Source organism: Echiichthys vipera (genome assembly GCF_963691815.1).
Source record: "Echiichthys vipera genome assembly, chromosome: 1".
Lineage (NCBI taxonomy): Eukaryota > Metazoa > Chordata > Actinopteri > Perciformes > Trachinidae > Echiichthys > Echiichthys vipera.
In genome coordinates this window covers 30,848,181-30,868,383 of record NC_139826.1, presented here as the reverse complement: position 1 = coordinate 30,868,383, position 20,203 = coordinate 30,848,181, and the positions used below count along the sequence as shown (strand labels likewise).

The 20,203-nt window shown below is 40.5% G+C and overlaps 2 protein-coding genes across 2 annotated transcripts in view; both read left to right on the top strand.

Moving 5' to 3' along the window:
- pde8a (phosphodiesterase 8A) overlaps positions 1–9,176 on the top strand; it is a 55,599-nt gene extending 46,423 nt beyond the window's left edge. The window contains exons 15-22 of the mRNA XM_083915337.1: positions 779–827; positions 940–1,075; positions 1,161–1,359; positions 3,786–4,003; positions 5,171–5,303; positions 6,411–6,575; positions 6,703–6,832; positions 7,875–9,176. Of these exons, the coding sequence (XP_083771463.1) occupies positions 779–827; positions 940–1,075; positions 1,161–1,359; positions 3,786–4,003; positions 5,171–5,303; positions 6,411–6,575; positions 6,703–6,832; positions 7,875–7,981 (1,137 nt within the window). The 3' untranslated portion in view covers positions 7,982–9,176. The remainder of the gene's footprint in view (positions 1–778; positions 828–939; positions 1,076–1,160; positions 1,360–3,785; positions 4,004–5,170; positions 5,304–6,410; positions 6,576–6,702; positions 6,833–7,874) is intronic.
- Positions 9,177–12,628: 3,452 nt separating this feature from the next.
- On the top strand, positions 12,629–20,168 carry LOC310950467 (KH homology domain-containing protein 4-like). The gene is made up of 14 exons (XM_083918299.1): positions 12,629–12,747; positions 13,932–14,205; positions 14,305–14,424; positions 14,585–14,658; positions 14,848–14,900; positions 15,002–15,198; positions 15,713–15,921; positions 16,316–16,376; positions 16,658–16,715; positions 16,923–17,158; positions 17,521–17,625; positions 18,183–18,268; positions 18,351–18,469; positions 18,861–20,168. The coding sequence occupies exons 1-14, from the start codon at positions 12,719–12,721 to the stop codon at positions 18,989–18,991; spliced, it is 1,752 nt and encodes a 583-aa protein (XP_083774425.1). The 5' UTR covers positions 12,629–12,718; the 3' UTR covers positions 18,992–20,168.
- The last annotated feature ends 35 nt before the right edge of the window (positions 20,169–20,203 follow it).

Here is a 20,203-nt window from a genome sequence, read left to right as displayed (position 1 = left end):
ACATGTCTGGTTGTGCCATTTTCGGTTCAAAGGCCTTCATTGGTGATTTTTCAAGATAGAAAGTTGCCGCCATACTCTGTTACAGTCAGTCCCCGGCTGCAGTGACAGATGGTACAGAGATGGCAAGAGCACAGGTCCCAGGAGACCCAGAAACGTTGACCAATCAGTGCAGACTGGGCTTAACAGAGCATTTCAGATATCATATAAACATGTTCCACCTGAAAATTAGCATAATAGGTCCCTTTTAGTGTCTTTTTGGGAGAAAACATGAGAATGAGCTGTTGAGTTTCCAGTCCTGGTTCAAGGATCTTAGGCTCCATAGGAATATAATAGGAAACTAACTAAAATGACAATTTAGACCTTAATCTGTCCAGATTCTTCTGGTGCTCTGAGGTGTTTTTTTAAAATCTACTTTTCTGATGAAAATTCCCCCTAACTTGTGACTATCGTTCGTCTTGTGATGAGGATCAATGAAACATCTGTGATGGTTGATACACGACTGGTCTCACGCAGCTTTCTTTACTGTAAAGTCTGTGTCTGTGCTGGTGCTTCGAGCAGCTTAATTGAGCACACGGATCTGATGTCAGAGCAAATGTCTCATAGCATCTAAACAATTTCACTGTCCAAATGTATTTTGAAGGCCCTTGCAATGACAGGCGTGATGTGATGAACTCTAAAGCTGGACTCCAAATGTGTCTGTTCAAAAAGGATGAAGGACAGTTTGGGACACTTGCTACCTCACTCCTTGACACTTTCTTTCTTTCTTCCTTCTTCACAGGATGGTTTACGCAGATTGTCAGGAAACGAATACATCTTAGCCACAAAACGTAAGTTTACATAAAGAAAAGGGAAGACATGAGATGAATTGCTGTGCTATGTTTCAGAGTTATATTTATTCATCTGAATGCCTCCTTTCTTATGTCTTTCTTTTGCTCACAGAGCCCCACCAAATCCCCCTTCACCTGACAACTCCTCTGTCTTTAAATGACATCCCCCCTCGTATCGCTCAGACCATGGAGAACGAGGACTCCTGGGACTTTGACATCGTCAACTTGGAGGCTGCAACCATGAAACGGTGAGGCAACAACACACTTAAAAGCTACCAGAGATACGGTGGGATGAGAGTTTATGTTAACCTGCCGTGCTGAATCCTCCTGCAGGCCTTTGACCTACTTGGGCATGAAGATCTTCTCCCGATTTGGGGTCTGCGAGTTCCTAAACTGCCCTGAGGCCACTTTGCGCTCCTGGCTACAAGTGATTGAAGCTAACTACCACTCCAGTAACTCCTACCACAACTCTTCTCATGCAGCTGATGTCCTGCATGCAACGGCGTATTTTCTCTGCAAGGAGAGGGTCAAGGTAAATTGACAAACATTAATAATTAATAATAGTAATAATAATAATAATTTCACTTATACATGCTAAACTTGCAAAACATGCCATGAGTTGTGCTTACAGAATGTTTATACTGATGCATAGCTCATGCTAAAGGCTTCTTGATTAGGTGATGGAGAGAAAACAATAGTGGCAAACATTGTTTCAAATGTCACCTTGGGTTTCTAGGATGTTGTGTTTGCCATTTTGAAACTATTTGTTACTATTTATGGATACTTTGTGAACCACATGGTTCAACAATGGACTGAAAATTTTAAATAATCATTAGTTGCAGCCTTATTATCCACCATTAGCTTTTACCAGGGAGGCTTTTGAAGTCTCAGATCAGTTGGAAGATATTTTTGTACACACGTGAAAATATGTGAATAAGGTGGCAGTGAATGCTCCGTTCTTTTATAATGTGATCGGTGTGATACCAGTCACATTAAGACAACAACTTTATTGATCCCACGCCGGGGAAATTCACTTGTTAAAGCACCTCAAGGGTCAAAAAAGCAAAAAGGAAAGTGATTGATAAATAAAAATTAAACAAGACTAAAGGAAGGGCAAAAATAATAAAATAAAATAAGATCACATAAAATGGCTATAAACACCTTTCACCTACACAGATATTATGATAATTGCACTGATAAATTGTGATACACGCATGATGAGTAGCAATGTACTAGAAGAAAATATACAATTGCACAGGATACAGTAGGGAAAGGAGGAAAGTTTGTATATCAGTATGCTGGACACACTCTCACCACTCTGCCCATTGAGCTCTGTTAACAACTGTTGTCAGTGCTGCATGCAAAAAAACCCGAATGCTTCCTAAATTGTTGCATGTTATGTACTGTACTGTATATGGTTGAGAGAAAAACATTGTGACAGAACTGGGGGTTCATGATTAGATGATAGAAACTGCACGGCTGCAAAAGTCAACATTGATTTTATCATTAACGTGTTCGAGGCTGCTGTCCTTTTGTTTACACACGTTCACTTCTTTGGTCGCAGGCCCAAACATTTACAGTACCGAGAATTTTTTTTTTTTTTTCTACTATCAAGCTCAGCCTTGAGTGTCAGGTGTCCGGTCTGATCCCACGTTATGGAAGAGAGTCGTGGTTTCTGCCCAAGTGTGTCAGTGGCTCAGTAACTAGTTGAGGCTGTGCACTGGCTAAGCTGATTACCAAACTGTCTATTTCTGATCTCTGCGGAGTGATCGTTCATTGGCTTAGCCAGTGAACTGTGAAGTAACATCACTCAAGGTCAATGAACTCTTGGAAATCTATTGACAGGTCTGTTGTGTTGCTAATTATTTTAGGAATTGGATTTTTATTATATTTTTTGGAGGCAGGGGGTGTTATGACCTGAATTTATAACTAACTATTTCTATTAAAGTGTCACCCCATCCCTTTTTTGGCAAATCTGGAAGAGTTGCTCACAGCCGGATGTGGCGAACACACGTGTGTACAATGAACGCATTAAAACGGCTTTTGGAACCACTTATACTGCTCAAAATAACACCAAACCTCTGCAGTAGCATGGTAAGAATACATAAAATGAAGCACCAAAAATGTAGTTTCCGAACCTGGAGTTTATTAAAATAGTGTTTTGAAAGACTTACCAACTTGCCCCAGTACCGGCTCCTCTTGTAGTAAAGTCCATTCAAGTTGATTATCAAAGTCGATCCAAAAGGAAGGAGCTCATTGGTGCTTTGTTTAATGTGCAGGGACTCTTCTCATGCTACTGCAGAGGTTTGGTGTTATTTTGAGCAGTTGTGGTTAAAAAAGTTGTTTTAATGCCTTCATCGTAATGCCCCGAGCTAATCAGTGTTAGCCACGTACGGCTGTTAGCGACTCTCCCGAATAGTTCATACACAAAAAAAACTATCTCCATGGCTTATTTGATGTATGTAAGTGCTGAAAAAGACCATGGGATGATTTTGTGCCGGAATCAGACTTTAATATTGATGTCAGTATTTTTAAAGGATAGCTTAAAAAGTAGGTTTAAAATTATTATTCAAATAAAAAATACAATGACATTGTAGCTGTTTAATGCTTACATACGGTATATTGACATATAAAACACGTTTTACTCACACGTCAGGTGCATGTGTTTGATCCTTTGTAGATGCAGCTAAATTAGGGTGAACATTAAATGTTATTATCCTAATAATCACAGTTGCCTTTCACAAAGAAGAGCTACTTCTTGGTTCAACCTGCTGGCTGAACTGGATGCACGTCGCAGTTGTGTTGATAGCGGGATGTGACCTGTCTAGTGTACGTAGTCGAAGGTTGTACTGTGTCAGCTTTTGGCCTCGTTTATCGTTCAGAACTATCAGACCAAGGTGGTATTATATCAGACTTCTCCTTTCAATGCTCAACAATTGCTCCAATCTGCCTCAACAGCAAAGTCTGGATCCCATTGACGAGGTGGCTGCCCTGATTGCTGCAACTGTGCACGATGTGGACCACCCAGGCCGCACCAACAGCTTCCTGTGCAACGCAGGAAGCGAGCTGGCCATCCTCTACAATGACACCGCTGTGCTAGAGAGCCACCATGCAGCACTGGCCTTCCAGATCTCGACAAGGGACGATAAATGCAACATCTTCAAAAACATTGAAAGGTAGCAGAGTCCTGACACAAGAAGCAGATCACCCACAAAAAACTGCGATTGTCGTTATTTGTTCTTGCCTTGGCATATAGTGCATGTCTTTGTTTTGCATGTCTATTTATTCTGTTTAAACATGGTATTACTGCACAGTTTCAGATAAAGGTTAGACCACACTGATACATTATATTATTATTATTATCATACTTTTTGTAGAATTTGGTGGTTTCCGACTCATTTGATCCAAATATTTACAGTAACTCAAAAGCATAATTTCTGTTGCAATAAGCCTAAAGGCGCGATTGTTATTTCATTATTTTTTGCCCTTATTGGCTCCGCCTGCTGCCTTACATGTGTTTATGTTGATGAAACTGCCGAGTTATATTAATTAATGAAAGGTGATTAAATTTTTTTAAAAGACTAACTCATTTAATCTGATGAATCACTTTATTTAAAATGTAGGATTTTGTTCAAGGATTTAAACATCTTTTGAAGAGTGATGACATCATAAAATATGGTGATATTCAAAAACAAGCAGCCCTAGTGCACTGTGTGCTCAAGAAACCAATATTTACCTCAGTGTCTCCAAAAGACCTAAACTAATGAGGGTGAGCAAATCATTATATTTTATTTATTTCATTGGGGGCTGAACTACTCCTTTAATTCATTCCAAATTAGATCAATGTAAATTTAAATAGTCGCATGTATGAACATTTCTTACAAACTCTGCTAGCTTTATTACAAATTATTGCATATCAATGCAATATCAAAGAGCGAGACAATTCATGTTGTTAGTACTGAAGTAGATTGTGACACAGACGTCACCTGAAGTATGTGTGTGTGTGTGTGTGCGTGTGCGTGTGTGTGTGTGTGTGTGTGTGTGTGTGTGTGTGTGTGTGCGTGTGTGTGCGTGTGTGCATGCGGACAGCGTCAGGATATTAATGTGATCTGAGTCCCAAAGCAGAATAGCTCACATGTGCTGGTCCCCTCAGAGGGGGAAGGTGAACAAAGCATCCATTCATGGCCACTGTCACTGCAGTCAGAAGGGGAAAACTGTTCACACGGGTTCCCATGCTATTAACCACACTGTCATCTCACTCTCTCTGTTTTTCTCTGTTACCCCCCCCCCCCCCCCCCTCCTTCATCTAATCTCTCTCTTTCTCTCTCTCTCTCTCTCTCTAGGAATGAATATCGAACACTACGACAGGCCATCATTGATATGGTGCTCGCAACCGAGATGACCAAACACTTTGAACACGTCAACAAATTTGTCAACAGCATCAACAAGCCACTGGCTGCTGTGGAGGAGAATGGGGTGAGATTAGAAATGCTGAAACACTTTTTAAATGTTTTATATATACATATTTCGTACCTGTGTAGAAATAGTCATTCTAATTTTAGCATTTCTTTCTAAATAGATCAGTGTTGGAGCAGGAGGAGCATAGGTAGACACACTATTGGAATCTCATTCTGTCCCACACTGTCGCAGAATCATAGTTTAAGGGTCTGAGAGATGATGATACTGGTTCAGGGGACTTGTGGCCTGTTGTTGCCTGGGCACAGATATCTTTGTGGGGAGAGAATTTTACAACTTGGTACCACCTTTCTCGTCCGTGTGTGGAATGCTCAACACAGACATTTAAAAGCTGTCTTGCCCTTTAAAGGCAGGAATGATCTGAATAAATGATTTAATGCCGATTTTCCCCTGAACTTTTATGCTGAATACATCTACTTTCAGAACATGTAAGTGTTTGATATAAAATGTAATGGAGGTTAAGTCTAGTTGATTAAAAAACAAAGCGTTTTGCCCTTTGTGTCACATATACGGTTAACCTCGGGACTCAAACACAACAGAGACCTCACTCATCTCGGTTTAGCAAAAATACTTTTACTTAACGTAATTGTCAGTGAATTCAATCTTGAAACATAGGCTGCAAATCATGTGACTGCACAACCCATGCTGGACTCTTTTACACGCAAGTGTTGCAGGAGCTCATGATGAACACACAGTGAATACAGACTCTCCTTCTCCATAAAGAAAACCTTTATCAGCTGTCAGTGCCATATTTCATCTTCTCGGTTTGGCTTATGTGCAGACGCTGTCAGTTATTTTTAAGGTTATTCAGCTGCTGTGTTATAAGGAGTTGTGTGGTTAATATGTAGAACTTTAGTTGTCTTTGTGCTAATGCTATGCTTCTGGTAAATGGATAATTTAGCTTCTCATTCACCCATTAACACACACATTCAAACACCGATGTCAGGAAGCTGCCATTCAAGGGTGCTGGCCAACCACCTGGAGCAATTTGGGGTGTTCAGTGTCACCTCGACATGTGGACACGAGGAGTCGAGGATCGAACCTCCAATCTTGTGTTTGAAGATTTAAGGATGACCCACTCTACCTTTTTTGTTTTTGTTTTTTTAGGGGAACAATGATGAGGAATCCGTCAAAAGCATTCTGACATCCCCCGAGAATCGCATCCTCGTCAAGCGGATGCTGATTAAGTGTGCAGACATCTCCAATCCATGCAGGCCTCAGGAGCTCTGTATAGAATGGGCCGGACGCATCTCAGAGGAGTATTTTGCACAGGTAATTATTATTAAACAATAACAGTGTGGAGATGGCCGGCAGCAGCTGCACTGTTTTGTTTTTTTGTTTTTGTAATTTATGTATTTATTCTCCATGATGATCACTTGTGTGTTTGTCTCTGGTGCAGACGGACGAGGAGAAGAGACAAGGTCTACCGGTGGTTATGCCTGTGTTTGACAGAAACACGTGTAGCATCCCTAAGTCCCAGATTTCCTTCATAGACTACTTCATTACGGACATGTTTGATGCATGGGATGGTAAGACTGCACAGCATGATGCAAACACAAGAGAGACACACACAGATATGAATCTGCATAATTAGTTGTTATTTGGTTAATCGATTTTCAACAGGAAATCTTATTGAAATCAAGTTTTTTAAGCGATATCTGTGTAGACAAACACAATTCAAACACAAATAACTCACAGGATGGACGATTATTTCCCTACTTAAGAATACAATTATAAGTGGCAAGGTTCGCATCCCAACTGGGGCCCTTCTGTGTGGAGTTTGCATGTTCTCCCCGTGTCTGCGTGGGTTTTCTCCAGGTACTCCGGTTTCCTCCCACAGTCCAAAAACATGCTCGTGTTAGCTTAATTGAAGACTCTAAAATTGCCCGTAGGTGTGAATGGTTGTCTGTCTCTGTTCATCTCTATGTGCCCTGTGATAGACTGGCGTCCTGTCCAGGGTGTACCCCGCCTCACGCCCAATGCCAGCTGGGATCGGCTCCAGCCCCCCGCGACCCCGACAGGGACAAGCGGTTGAAGATGAATGAATGAATGTTTTGTAATGTTGAGAAACTTCGTTTTACTGAGTATGTTGTATGAGGACGTCAAATTAGTAGTCAGGCTGACCGGATGTACAGTCCAGGGATAAATTTGCCTCCTCTCCCCTTCTGCTATCTCCACTATGTATTTTACAAGGGCACCCTCCCCGTGGGGAAACAACCACAACGTGACCATGCCTCATTAGAAACTTTGTATTTATAGTTTCTTCGTCAATACCATTATAAAATTCTAAATCCGTTACATTCATCAAGTCACTGTGGGCCACCAGCTCAGTTGCAGCCATAGTAATGTGTGCTACCTCACATGAAAATGAGCACACTGAGGTATACAGATTTTCAATTTGGGAAAAAGAGAATACTGGTGTCAGATCGGCACTTGGTATCGGCAGAGTTCTTGGTATAAGTCTTTTACAAAATATGCATTATTGAGATAGTGATGAAAAAAAACCATCACATTCATTAAAAACAAGTCAAATCTGATATTGAGGTTCAACTTCTTCTGTTGTCTCTCCAGCTTTTGCAGACCTCCCTAATCTTATGCAGCACTTGGACAATAACTTTAAGTACTGGAAAGGCCTGGACGAGAGGAAGCTGCACAGCCTGCGACCACCTCCGGAGTAGACGCTGCAGTGTTCGGCTCTGGGACACTGCGGTCCGGGGCAGCCCTCCTCTCTGCTGCTGTGGCGTCTCTCTCTCTGCCAGCCCAGCCAGCCAAAGGGCCTCCTCGCCTTCACTCTCCTGCTTCTGTAGCACGCCGAGCGTCCACATGTCCGTCCATACAGATACTACAGAAGGACTTCCTGACAGGCAGTTGCAGCAGTAACACTGGTGGCTTTACAACCCTGTCGGATGAGAACTGCGACAAACAGACACGCAGCATCCTTATGAACTTCTCGAGCCTCTCAGGCGTTCGCAGTGTAGCTGGTCAAGTGAAATGACTGAGAGAGGGTCCTTACAGGCCCGCTGGCGAAGCATCCGTCCCTCAATTATCACATGGGCACACTCCTGTCTGCCTGTGAAGTTTCTGTTTGAGTAAAGAACTGCTTGTTTACTGAAGGAGCGAGCAACACTGGAGGAGTGGGTGGAAGTGTGGTCTAATCCACGTCAGGTCATAGAATCACCTTTGACCTCATGTGCTCGCAGCAAGGCAGGACAACTCCTTCTGCCCCTGGAGGTCACACCATGAGAGAACACTCCACTGCTTTTTTTTTTCTGCTTTTTTTGGCAATATATTCATGTGTCCTTTAGAAACACATCCAAGTTGACACGTAGTTGTCATAAGAGACATGTGGGAGGGGATGCTTTCTTTCTGGGTCAGGGAGTGGATCTTTACTTTAGGCCACCGCTGAGAGACAAACACCTCAACATCATGATCATAGGTAACTAATTACAGATGATTTGGTATGTTAATTTTTCTTAGATGCTCCATATTTTCTATATTACAATTCATAAATGAATTAGTCGATAAATAAGAACAAAATGAATTTCACAAAAGAGAGAGAGAGAGAGAGAAAGAGAAAAGCCAAAGCTGATGAAGACAAATACTACTATAACTCTCGTAAAATTCACAACTATTATTATTCATATGAAGCATTACCATATTAAACATTTTTATTTTCTTATCAAAGTACAGTACCAGTTTGAATGAACACTTTTGTATTGCACTGTAAACAATATTAGAAATGTCTACGTCTCAGTGATTTGTCCGGGGATGGGATGTTGCATTGTAGAATAAGCTGTTATTGTTGATCATCAGGTGTGTGTGTGTGTGTGTGTGTGTGTGTGTGTGTGTGTGTGTGTGTGTGTGTGTGTGTGTGTGTGTGTGTGTGTGTGTGTGTGTGTGTGTGTGTGTGTGTGTGTGTGTGTGTGTGTGTGTGTGTGTGTGTGTGTGTGTGTGTGTGTGTGTGTGTGTGTGTGTGTGTGTGTGTGTGTGTGTGTGTGTGTATTCATTGTTGCAACAATCCCTTACTCTTGGTTTAATGCTGTAAACCGCTCGACATTTGACAACAGCAGAAATATATGTGAAAGCATTTTGGACTTGAAAATTTTTTCTCCCAGAAATTTTTGTATCTGGTTTATCCTACTGAAAAGACTGCCTTATTTTATACAATATTTATACAGTACATCCCACTGTGCAACTGCAACGGACATCTGGAGTTTTTATTATAACATAGTCTGAAGGTTATGTTCAAGTAAATCTCAATATTTTTATAGACAATGAATTTTACACTGGATTTGCAGCAAATGAGATCAACCGTTATAGCTATCTGAGTACCTGTGAATTGGATGGTCACACAGAGCATGTATACAGAGAACTTAATGGTTAAGAAGGGTGTGGATCGCAGAGTTGTCTATCACTGTCTTTAAGCAGTCTCCTAGAGGCCGGCTTGCATTGATTTTTGATCAAACGTCATTCTATTTTGGCCACTTGTCCAACATCCTTATGCACAGACCCAGGGAACAGCTTTTTGTTCAAGGCTGGTTTCAGATTAGGATACTAATATATGTTAAAGATTGTTGCTTATTAAGAATACGTCCTCTTTAAACAGTATATAAATGCCATAACAGCTAAGCAAATGATGGTTAATAAGATGTATTGACGCGGTTGTTTTTGTTTCTCTTATGACAGAATTGTACACTCAGTCAGGGGATTTGTTTGTTCCTTCTGATTCACATCTTGGTCTGAAGGCACGGAAAAAAAATAGAAACTATTCAATGAAAAATAAAATAATGTCAATTATAAGTTTGCAGTCTATTCTCTGCAATGATTCGACGTCTGTCCTTACTCGTGTCATATTTCTCTGTCTTTTTCTCTCTCGTTCTTTATTAGCCTACAATATGCCTTATACATGTATTTATTATTTGCATTTAACTACCTCTTTAGGTTACTTGTTTCACCTTGGGACTATCTTCATTTTTAGAGCAATAAGAAAGGATCAAGTTTGAATTAAAGGTTTTTTTTGAATGGAGGTAAAAGATTAATCTGAAACGTCACGGTGGCCGGCTTGGAGATCTGCTGTACCTACTGTACAAAAAGGACAATAGACAATAAAATGAAAGTAATTTTCATTTCACTGAGGTGGCACATTGAACAAATCTGCTTTTTTTTCTTCTTCCAGACTGGCAGACTGTCCAATTTTCAAGTGGTAGAATATTAGATCTCAAATGGGGCTGAAAACCTTATTCATCTGATGGAGTCATTCCTCATTTATCATTTCAAAACCTTTTTTTTTTTAATTAAACAGTAAAGCGTTACAGACTGCTTAATGTATAGAGTTCATCAAGGGTGTGTTTAACTGCCTATGAATTCAGCGTTTCACTTAAAAGAGGAAGAAATGTGTCCGTGCTTCTTTCAAAAGCTAAATATTCTCATTTTAAGGTTAGGGTTAGAGAAAGATCATGGTTTGTTTTTGTTTTTTTTTTAAACTACGTGATTAAGGTTAGGAGATGGTTTGTGTTTATGGTTTAAAGAAATGGGAAATAAACAATGGTCTCCCATGTCTCAATCACTTTGTTGATGCATCTATGTACCGCAGCCTGCTCCCTTCAAGGTTTTAAGGAAATTACAGACGACTTCAATCAACTTTCAAATGAGTTCCTTACAAATGAGAGTCAATGACTCACACTGCTGCTAGAGGTCCTTGTCAGGTTGTTTTAAGCATTTGAACAAACAAATAATTTCTAGTCTTTTCTGTGTAGAATGTCCTGTGTGTTCGTTCATTATGCACACTTTATGCCATACCATATCAGATGATTCTTCAGAAAGGCTATCTTTGTTTATTAGAATTTGTTGTGGGTCAAATGATGTGATATTTTCAGCCATTTTCAACTAGCCAACTTTTACAGATATTTTTTTCTTTATTAAAAAGAAATTAATTTACAAGATCGTGGAATAGAAAACATGACAATAACACCTCTCAACATACATATAAGGCACACTGGATAAAAGGGATAACAAATTGTATTTAAAAAATAATTTGTAACAAATGAAGGCGAATAGAAATAAAAAGATAATAGTGAAAATAGTTAAAGGTTGAATATGTAGAATGAGCAGGACACCGCCATCTAGTGTCTCAAGATTGTAGTCGCAACAACGAAAAATAATTCCAGCAGTCGGGTTGCCATGTTGGTCAGACCCGGCCCAGTAGCCTATAGGAGACCAGAGTCTGTTTGAGTCTGTTTGAACCCGTCCCCTTAAACCGCACCATAAAAACAAGTATTGTAGAGGAGTTTGACTGACAGTTACCTTTAACCGTTACGGCCAAGTAAAAATGAAAGTTAGCTTACCGATCAAGGAGAAACGTAGCCATTTCAGTGTGCGCTCTAATGTCGTTGAACTCCTTTATCTCAGTACCTCGAATGAATGCTTGGCCTATATTGACTCTAGCTTTTGCCCGTTGCTGGTCACTCAGCTGCTGGGACAAATAAGCAGCTGCAGGATTGGCAAACTTGACACGGTGGGGTTGTGGTTAGCACTGTTGCCTCACAGCAAGAGGGTTCCTGGTTCAAATCCCGGCTGGGGCCCTTCTGTGTGGAGTTTGCATGTTCTCACCGTGTCTGCGTGGGTTTTCTCCGGGTTCTCCGGTTTCCTCCCACAGTCCAAAGACATGTACGTGTTAGGTTAATTGGTGACTCTAAAATGCCCGTAGGTGTGAATGGTTGTCTGTCTCTGTTTGTCTCTATGTGCCCTGCGATAGACTGGCGTCCTGTCCAGGGTGTACCCCGCCACACGCCCGATGTCAGCTGGTATCGTCTCCAGCACCCTGCGACCCTGACAGGGACAAGCGGTTGAAGATGAGGATTGGCAAACTCCATCTCACCCAGTGCCAGCCTACAGTAGCTGCAGACAGCCCTGGCAACCTGCAATGCCCAACGCTATTAACTGGTACAATGTAAACAGAACGTGACAGAAAGTCATTGTAAAACAAAAAAAAGAATTTAAAACATTGATTCAGACTAAATATATCTTTTTATGGAAAAGCAACACTTCCATCCTGTACACCTCAAAACACCCCGTGGGTGTAATATTATTATTTTTAAATATAGCTGTTAATAAAGATTCTACATATTCAACCTTTAATAATAATAATAGTGAATTTAAATTATTTTGTAGTTGCTAGGGGTCTTCAAACACCTTCGTCTTGCCTGTGGTGTCCTTTCATCAGTTTCAAAGCACCAAGATGATTGGCCACTTGTGTTACATAAGAAAACAGCTCGACTTCCGCTGAGTCAGACTTTGCGACATGCGTCATTAGAAGTCGCCGGCGCCAGAGAGAGAAGACCGATGGCTCCCGTCGTCAAGCGGCAACTCTCTTAGAAAACTGTTTTAATTTCACTGACGATCGGTGGAGCCGTGCTATGTCTTCGGGAATGACTGGACAAACACCGTAAGTTTCTTGTTTGGTTGAATTGTTGTAAATTAACTTGGTTACTTGAGTGAATACGAGCTGACTGCACGTTAGCGCCAAAGCTAACCCACTACACTGTTGAGGCCTGCTAGCCAGTGTTAGCCTCACAGGTATTAACTTAAGCGCTTAAAAGTCAATAAGAGTATGTTGACTTGAGTGTTTATCAGAAATACTCCAACACTGTGTTCCTTCAAGTCTTTAATATATGTATTGTTGTTAACGCCCGTTCAAACGCAGGATTGTAACGTTAACTTTGCTAAGTTAGCGGTAGATCATCCCAGTATCAGTTAACGCGAGCTAACTTTAGCTTTTGTTAGCTCAGCTGACGATAAACCACAATGATTGTTACTTTGTAAGAGAAAATACAAACTGTTGGAAGCTCAGTCAAAAAGACAGCAATGTGCATGTTTCTGCTTATTATTATTTTATTTATTTGTTTCCTTTTTCGCCACAATTAGTAGTAATATTATATTTTTATTATTTTATCTATTTGAATTAATTTTTTTATTTAAATTGTATTCTTCCCAATATAGTTAAGATTTATAATTATTTTTAAAAAAATCATCTATTTTTAAATAATTTATTTATTTTAAAATGTTTTTTTGTTTTTTGAGTGTTGGTTGGGTGGGGCCTAACAAATAAATAAATGTGTGTGTGTGTGTGTGAGAGAGAGAAGGTGAGTTAATGAACAAAATACCTTTAAAACTCCACCGTTTTACTTTTAACATTAACTTAATAATGTAACATGGTTGAGTGCAAAAAACAGATTTCCACAGATGTTAGTGACATTTGAAATATTGATTATGTTCCGTCAAGGGTGGGTTTTTTTTGGGGGGGGGGGGTATTGATGTGTAAAGGTGTATCTAAACCAACTATGGTCTAAACAAACCGTACAAAAACAGAACAAATGCAGGGTGTTAAAACTATGCCCCTCCGCCATTTTCCACACAATAAAGACCAACCTGTTTATGATCTGAGTAACTAACCTTGGCTGGAAATAATTCCACAAAGTATCCGGGCAAAGGCACTTAAGTTGCCATTTTAATCTTGTAGATGTCAATTCAACAGAGCCTTAAGACTGAAATGGCGAGATTTTGTTGTTGTAGTAGATGTGATTTTAAGAATGCATATTGAATTGTTTTTTTGTTGTCTTTTACTCTCAGGTGCCTAACCAGCCGATGGGATAAGACAGCCCATCCTAAACAGAGTGTGGATGTGAAGCAGAAGAGCAGTAGTGAAAATGCAGCCCACTCTGTCTCTTTATCAGGCGTCGTCAGCCCTGCTGGTTCAAACAGCACAGGTTCCCACCCGCTGCAAACAGGAGAAAAGCCAGCGCCCCAGGGAGGAGTGGAAATGGCTGCAGCCATGGCTGCCAAAATAAATGCAATGTTGATGGCAAAAGGAAAGCTGTTGACTCCTCCACCGTTACTTGCAAAGGTGAACATGATTCAAAAGACTGTATTAAAAAGCTGTATAGTTGCTCATGCAGTCATTGGAAGGCTTACTGTTTTCCTTGTCATTTCATATGTCTTTTAGACTCTTCCAAGTGTGCCTGTGCAAACCACTACAGATGAGCTGGTGGTCACAGAGGTCGACATAAACGATGTACCGCTAAACTGCAGGGACCTTCTTACTAAAGGCAAAACACAGGAGGAGGTAAGTGGAATGTGGACATGGTAGTATTGCATTTGACACACCAAGTTGTTGAAAGGAAATGTGGAATATGAGAAAGGGGTTAGGAAAGATCTTTAACAGCTTTAAATAAACATATTCTTTTCACATCCATCTTGTGACTTAATCAAATTTCCTTTTTCAGATCCGACAGTTTAGTGGAGCTGTCGTCTCAACAAAGGGTCATTACATGCCTGATGTTGAAAAGAGAAAAGCAGGGTAAGTACTGAGACTAGTGATGTCCCAATCAAGTTTTTCTGGCCCAGATCTCCTTTGATACTGGATATCTGCCAATAACATACCCGAGCCCATACCTATATGTGTTTGACACATTGAAAGCACTGCTGTAGCCTACTGTTTCACACCGTCCTTTTGTGTTGATGTCATTTCTCATTTTCTTCCTTTTAGACAAAGACCTTTGTATTTGCATGTTCAGGGGAAGAACCAAGACCAGGTCAACAGTAAGTAGCAGTTAACTAATACTTCACAAATATTGTAAGCATTCAAAAGCCTGCACTTTTTCGCTGAATTCCAAACATCGTTTTCTTTTCTGTAACATCAGAGGCTGTGCTGAGGATAAAGGAGATCATCTCTGAGGACTTGTTGAGGGCCTCTGCAGCATCAGGACAACAGGCGCCTGTAATGCCTCCACTCACACTCTACCCTCAGCCCACTCGCCCCATCATTACCCCATCTGGGCCACGGATGCCCAACAGCAACACAGTGTTAGGACATCGGCCTGGAGCTCTTCATTCAGGGGTGGGCAGACCTTACCTATTATACCGAAGTTCACACAGCTACAAATGGTGTTGAAACCTTAAGTTCCTGGGGAGTCATCACTAAAATGTTTCCATGTCAAATATTTCCACCTTGTAGGAGGGATTTACCGCTACTATCTTTTTTATGGATGTGTAACACTGGCGCAAGCAATAATTACTTAATATGCAAAGTAAAATTGGGGATTTTATTGTTTACAATTTATGCCGTTCAAAACACAAATAGAGCTGAAAATGATCTGACTTCTAGTTATGTCAGAGTCAGGATTGTCCTATTGGAGGTTAAGAAAGTGAGGCAAATGAAGACCATGTTGCCTTCACTGATACCCACCTCCCAAATTAAGTAGCAGAGAGAACGTCCCTGGTTTAAAGGGTGAGCCTGGGATTTCTGCATCTGCTCACAAAGCTGTTGTACCTCTAGTCAAACTTATTATAGATGTCAATAATCATACCAATGTAGGGCGTATGAATAAATCCAACTTTTCTCATATCCTCAGAGTTTTGTGCACACAAAGATTTTTGTGGGTCTGGACCAGACGTTGCCCTCGTTTAACGTGAATGAAAAGGTCGAGGGGCCAGGGGGTTCCTACCTGAGTCACATCCAGACGGAGACAGGAGCCCGGGTCTTTCTCAGGGGAAAAGGTTCCGGCTACATCGAACAAGCATCGAAACGAGAGTCTTTTGAGCCTCTTTATGTCTACATCAGGTATGTTCAGTCCAAATGCTCACCTTTGGAGATCTGCAGGCAAACAGGGGGTTGATGCAAATCTACAAATTTGCAAACACAATGTCACTTTATGATTCCTGGGTTGAAACCAAAATGTGTTTATTTTAAAAGAAAACTACAAGAAGGGGATTTGATTTTAATTAAGACATTTACCCTAAATGGTAACAATCATGACTTAACATGCTTGATGTTAATAAGTTGTCTGAATTAATGAAGCCAACCTAATCATCCATTTTGTATGGTTTTAGTTAATTTCTCAATGAAGAAGTCATCTAAGAGTTCTTCTTGCATACAAATGCTAAAACTTCTTTCTGCCTGCTCTATATTAGTTCTGTTTCATCAGTTTTAACATATGGCCCCTTGTGTGTTGCAGCCACCCAAATTCAACTGGATTGGAGTCTGCGAAAAAACTCACAGAGAGTCTGCTGGAAACTGTAAGTGTATTATTTTGTCAACACAAATTATGTTGTGAGTTTACGTGAGAGCCTAATGGGAGGTTTAAGAAGGTGAAACTATTAAAGCATATAGTTGTCACCGATACCCACCTCCTAAAGTGAAATGGTAGCGTGAACCACCTGATCTCCAGAGATAGGTTCTGAGTGCTCTGCACCTACCCACAATGCAACTCAGCTGTTGTAAAAAACAACAACCACTAGAGCCTTTCTGGATTGTTATCAAGCTCCTTCCATAGTTTTTGTTTTCTCTTGCTCTCCAGGTGAGAGAAGAAAATACCCGTATGGTGCGGATATACACAGCCACCGGCTCAACAGAACGTGAGTACTTTTTACGCCTTGTAACTCATTCAAACAGTGATCAAATATCAGCTACTTGCTGACTGCCTTCTTCTTGTGCTAATAATCATCCCCTGATATCTTTAGTGGCTCAACAATAGGTTAAAATAGTACGTCACAGTTGTCAAACACAGTTATTGTTTGATATGATATATGCTATTAACTCCACGTTCTATACTTTCATTTCAGCATACCCAGCACATGGATTTCAACCTAATAGCAATTACTCTAGCCAGGGGTCCTGGTATAACTACCCAGCAAATGGGTATGCTGGTGGCTATTCAGCGTACTCAGGAGCCAGTGGTTATTGGAGTAATGCAAATGGTCCCCCAAGTCATTCTAACATTTCGACAAACCCTCCATCTTCTCAGGCAATGGTTCAGTATCCGGTGTGTCAGAGGAAACCCCATCCCTATCTCGTCGAGGTAATTGCCAAAGATCAAGGCTGCCACTGAAAATTGTTTTCATGTATGCGTTCTTTTGGTGATTTGATTTAACCTGGTAAATGGTAGAAATAGTTGTATATTAATTATATAACGCAAGAAAAGCAGGTAAACTATTTTAAACGATATTATTTAACTGGCATTATATAGTCAATCATCTAATATATTGACCATTAACTAATCAGAGCACAAGTTTGAAACTGTGCATAAACTTTGTAAAATTGTTGAAAGGCTTTGAGCTCAGCAAGGTAACATGACAACTGTCGTGGCCTTTTGAGGAGTTTTAGCTTTTTAAAGTCCTTCTGCTGCATCAGTTTGTATGTTATTGTTTTGCTCTACTTAAGGACCCTGGCAGCAGTGAGACAGTGGAGCCTGAAGGGTCTTTAAACACTCCCCCTGACTCAGGAAGTCCCAGGCGTCATTTCCAGGAGGGGGCTAAGGAAGAACAGGTATGTTACTTGAAGATTTACCCCTTTAAGTTACTGCTGGCTGTTTAAACTGTACGATCTTTCCCATTCACGGAGAATGGGGAAGCTTCAGTCATTGCAGCTAAACCATGAAAATTGTAGAACTGCTCACAAACGTATTCCATGAAATGTAGCTTTTTTTCCCACATTTGTTGTTTTCCTAATACAAAGCTGAGCCGTGTATTTGACCACGGACATGGGTTTAGCTACATCACTGCTGACCATCTGGAAATTCCCGACAAACTCATCTTCGAAAGCACTTAAGGCTCCGTCATTGCCATATCTCTGGCTGTCATGTCTTTAAATATTTAAATGAAAATCCTCTAAATAAGGGCCTTTATAAAGATGTTGCCTTTACTTTTTTTAATGCAACTTCTCACCTCATTCACATTATTAGAAATGTTGAATATAAAACATTAAAAAATAAGCAGCCCTAAGCATTTGTAAATATTTTCACATGCATTCAACATGTTTTCCTCTGGATCGAACCTTTTTCTATATGTTAATTGTCTTTAAATGTTTTGTGCCTTTCTGTTTAGCCTACCAGCAGATCTTCAGAGGGTCCTGCTCCTCAAGAGTCTGCACTTCCTGCCTCCAGTGTTGGAGAGGAGAAGAAAGTAGAAAGGTCTGTTAATTGAGCTTATTTCCTTTGTATATTATTCTTCATGAATATTGTGGTGTAGATATTGATGTTTTTCTCTCTCCAGGATCCTGATGCCTCCACCGCCACCTCTCTTTGTGGCTCCTGCCCCGGTTGCACGCAAAAGGCAGAGGGATGCGGTTACAGAAGATCCAGTCATTCTGCCTGGCATCGCCGCGTCAATGGGTATGCATTTCTTTATCCCCACATATTCTGAGCGCCTGAGTACTCAGACATGTCTGCTGCATGAAATGGCATCTCCCCCCGTGGAGGAATGGGGGAGGAGTGGAGACCTGTGTGAATCTCTCCACCGGTAAAACCCACTAACACGCTTTTCTTGTATATGTTTCTTGTCTTTCCCTTGTTTTCTCTCTCAACATGTGTCCCTGGACCTGCCTGTTATGGATGTGTACTCTGCTGCCGTTTCATTTGATATCTTCCCTCCCCTGGCTCGGATCGAACGAACTCAAAAACCACCGCTAACATGGGGCTCCTCAATGGGTTTCCTTTTTTGTGTTTTCTTGCTTTGTCTCTCCCCCTCCTTCTCTCTCTCTCCATTTTTATTGTGCCCTTACAGGTGTTCAAGAGGAGGTGTGCGAGAAGAAGTCTAAAGTGGACGAAGATGCATCAGGGCTAGTGCCCTACGGAGGAGACTCCTCCGATGAAGAGGAGGAGAGGACGCACAGCAGTAAGACCGATAACTCATAACCCCCGCCCCACCCCCCCAGGATGCCAACAGACCCAAAGTCTACATTGAGAATATTAACGCTGTTCTCAAACCCCATAAAAAAGAAAAATCCACCCTCACATGTTCATACACTGTTTTAGGACTATACCAGTGTTTTACCCCATTTATTACAAAGAATGAATATGGTACTGCTGACCACTTTCCAAGCAAAATTTGACTTTTTTTTTATTCTTCTCTCCGTTCAAGCAGTCGTGTCCGTATGGCACTTAGGGACACTTGAAATTTCTAGTACCGCTTTATGTACTGACATCCATTTTAGGACTTAAATGACAGGCGACCACGCTTCATTGTCAGGTTGACAATCTTTATATAGCATTATTGTGAAGTAAAGATAAGTAGAAAACAGGCTGAAGATGCAAATAACACTGGTATGGTCTTTGAATCCTCACCGGTTTCTGGTGTTTGGTGCTTTCCTGGACTCTTAAGGAATAAAAGATTTATTTTTCTTGCCCCTGTGTAGGTTTGATTTTGTGTACTTCTAAGTTTTTATTTATCTCCCAGAATGCCTTTCTGTAACCCTTCACACAATGGATGTCAACCTGTTCGTTTCACAAAGGTGTGGGCTTTTTAAATGTATGACCACACCCATAGAAAGCCTGCAAACTATAGCCATTGTGCATATTGTTTGTAGCCACAAGACTTAAAATGCAGCTAATCTTGTGGCTTCATGCTCATTAGGGACTTAGAGTTTTTTTTCTCTTAGACCAGAACCTTATTTTTTTTCTTCTATTATCGCTGTCTTGAAAGAAGCGTCTGAACCTAAAACTTGCACTTAACAGTCTCTTAAATGCTGAATAAAATATAGATCACTGTTAAACAATCTATTCACTTTTAACAGCGTGGAAGTATTCAGGGTGGATTTTTCCTTTTTTAAAGATGTGAATACTATTGTATAATAAAATACAAATGGATTTTTATCTCTTAAAACAATTGTTTCCTTTTTCAATGCATCTTTTGTCAAAATCAATCAAAAACAAGCTCCCTTATTCCGTTTTTTGAATTTAAACACATGGTCTGCTGCAGTTACTGATGCTATAGATACATATTGTAAAATTCAGTGAAACTTTTTTCTTATCTTGGAAAATGGTGTATGCCTGTTCCCATGGAATACTATAATAAAAACATCTGAAAACCCTTTATTGTGTTTGGCTCCCACACATTTTATTCTGCTG

What these genes read in the sequence shown, in the direction of transcription:
- LOC310950467 (XM_083918299.1), top strand. Translation starts at nt 12,719, where the DNA reads ATGTCTTCGGGAATGACTGGACAAACACC. An exon ending in AAGGCAAAACACAGGAGGAG is followed by an intron (nt 14,425 to 14,584) that starts GTAAGTGGAATG and finishes TTCCTTTTTCAG; the next exon opens with ATCCGACAGTTTAGTGGAGC. An exon ending in TGGCATCGCCGCGTCAATGG is followed by an intron (nt 18,470 to 18,860) that starts GTATGCATTTCT and finishes GTGCCCTTACAG; the next exon opens with GTGTTCAAGAGGAGGTGTGC.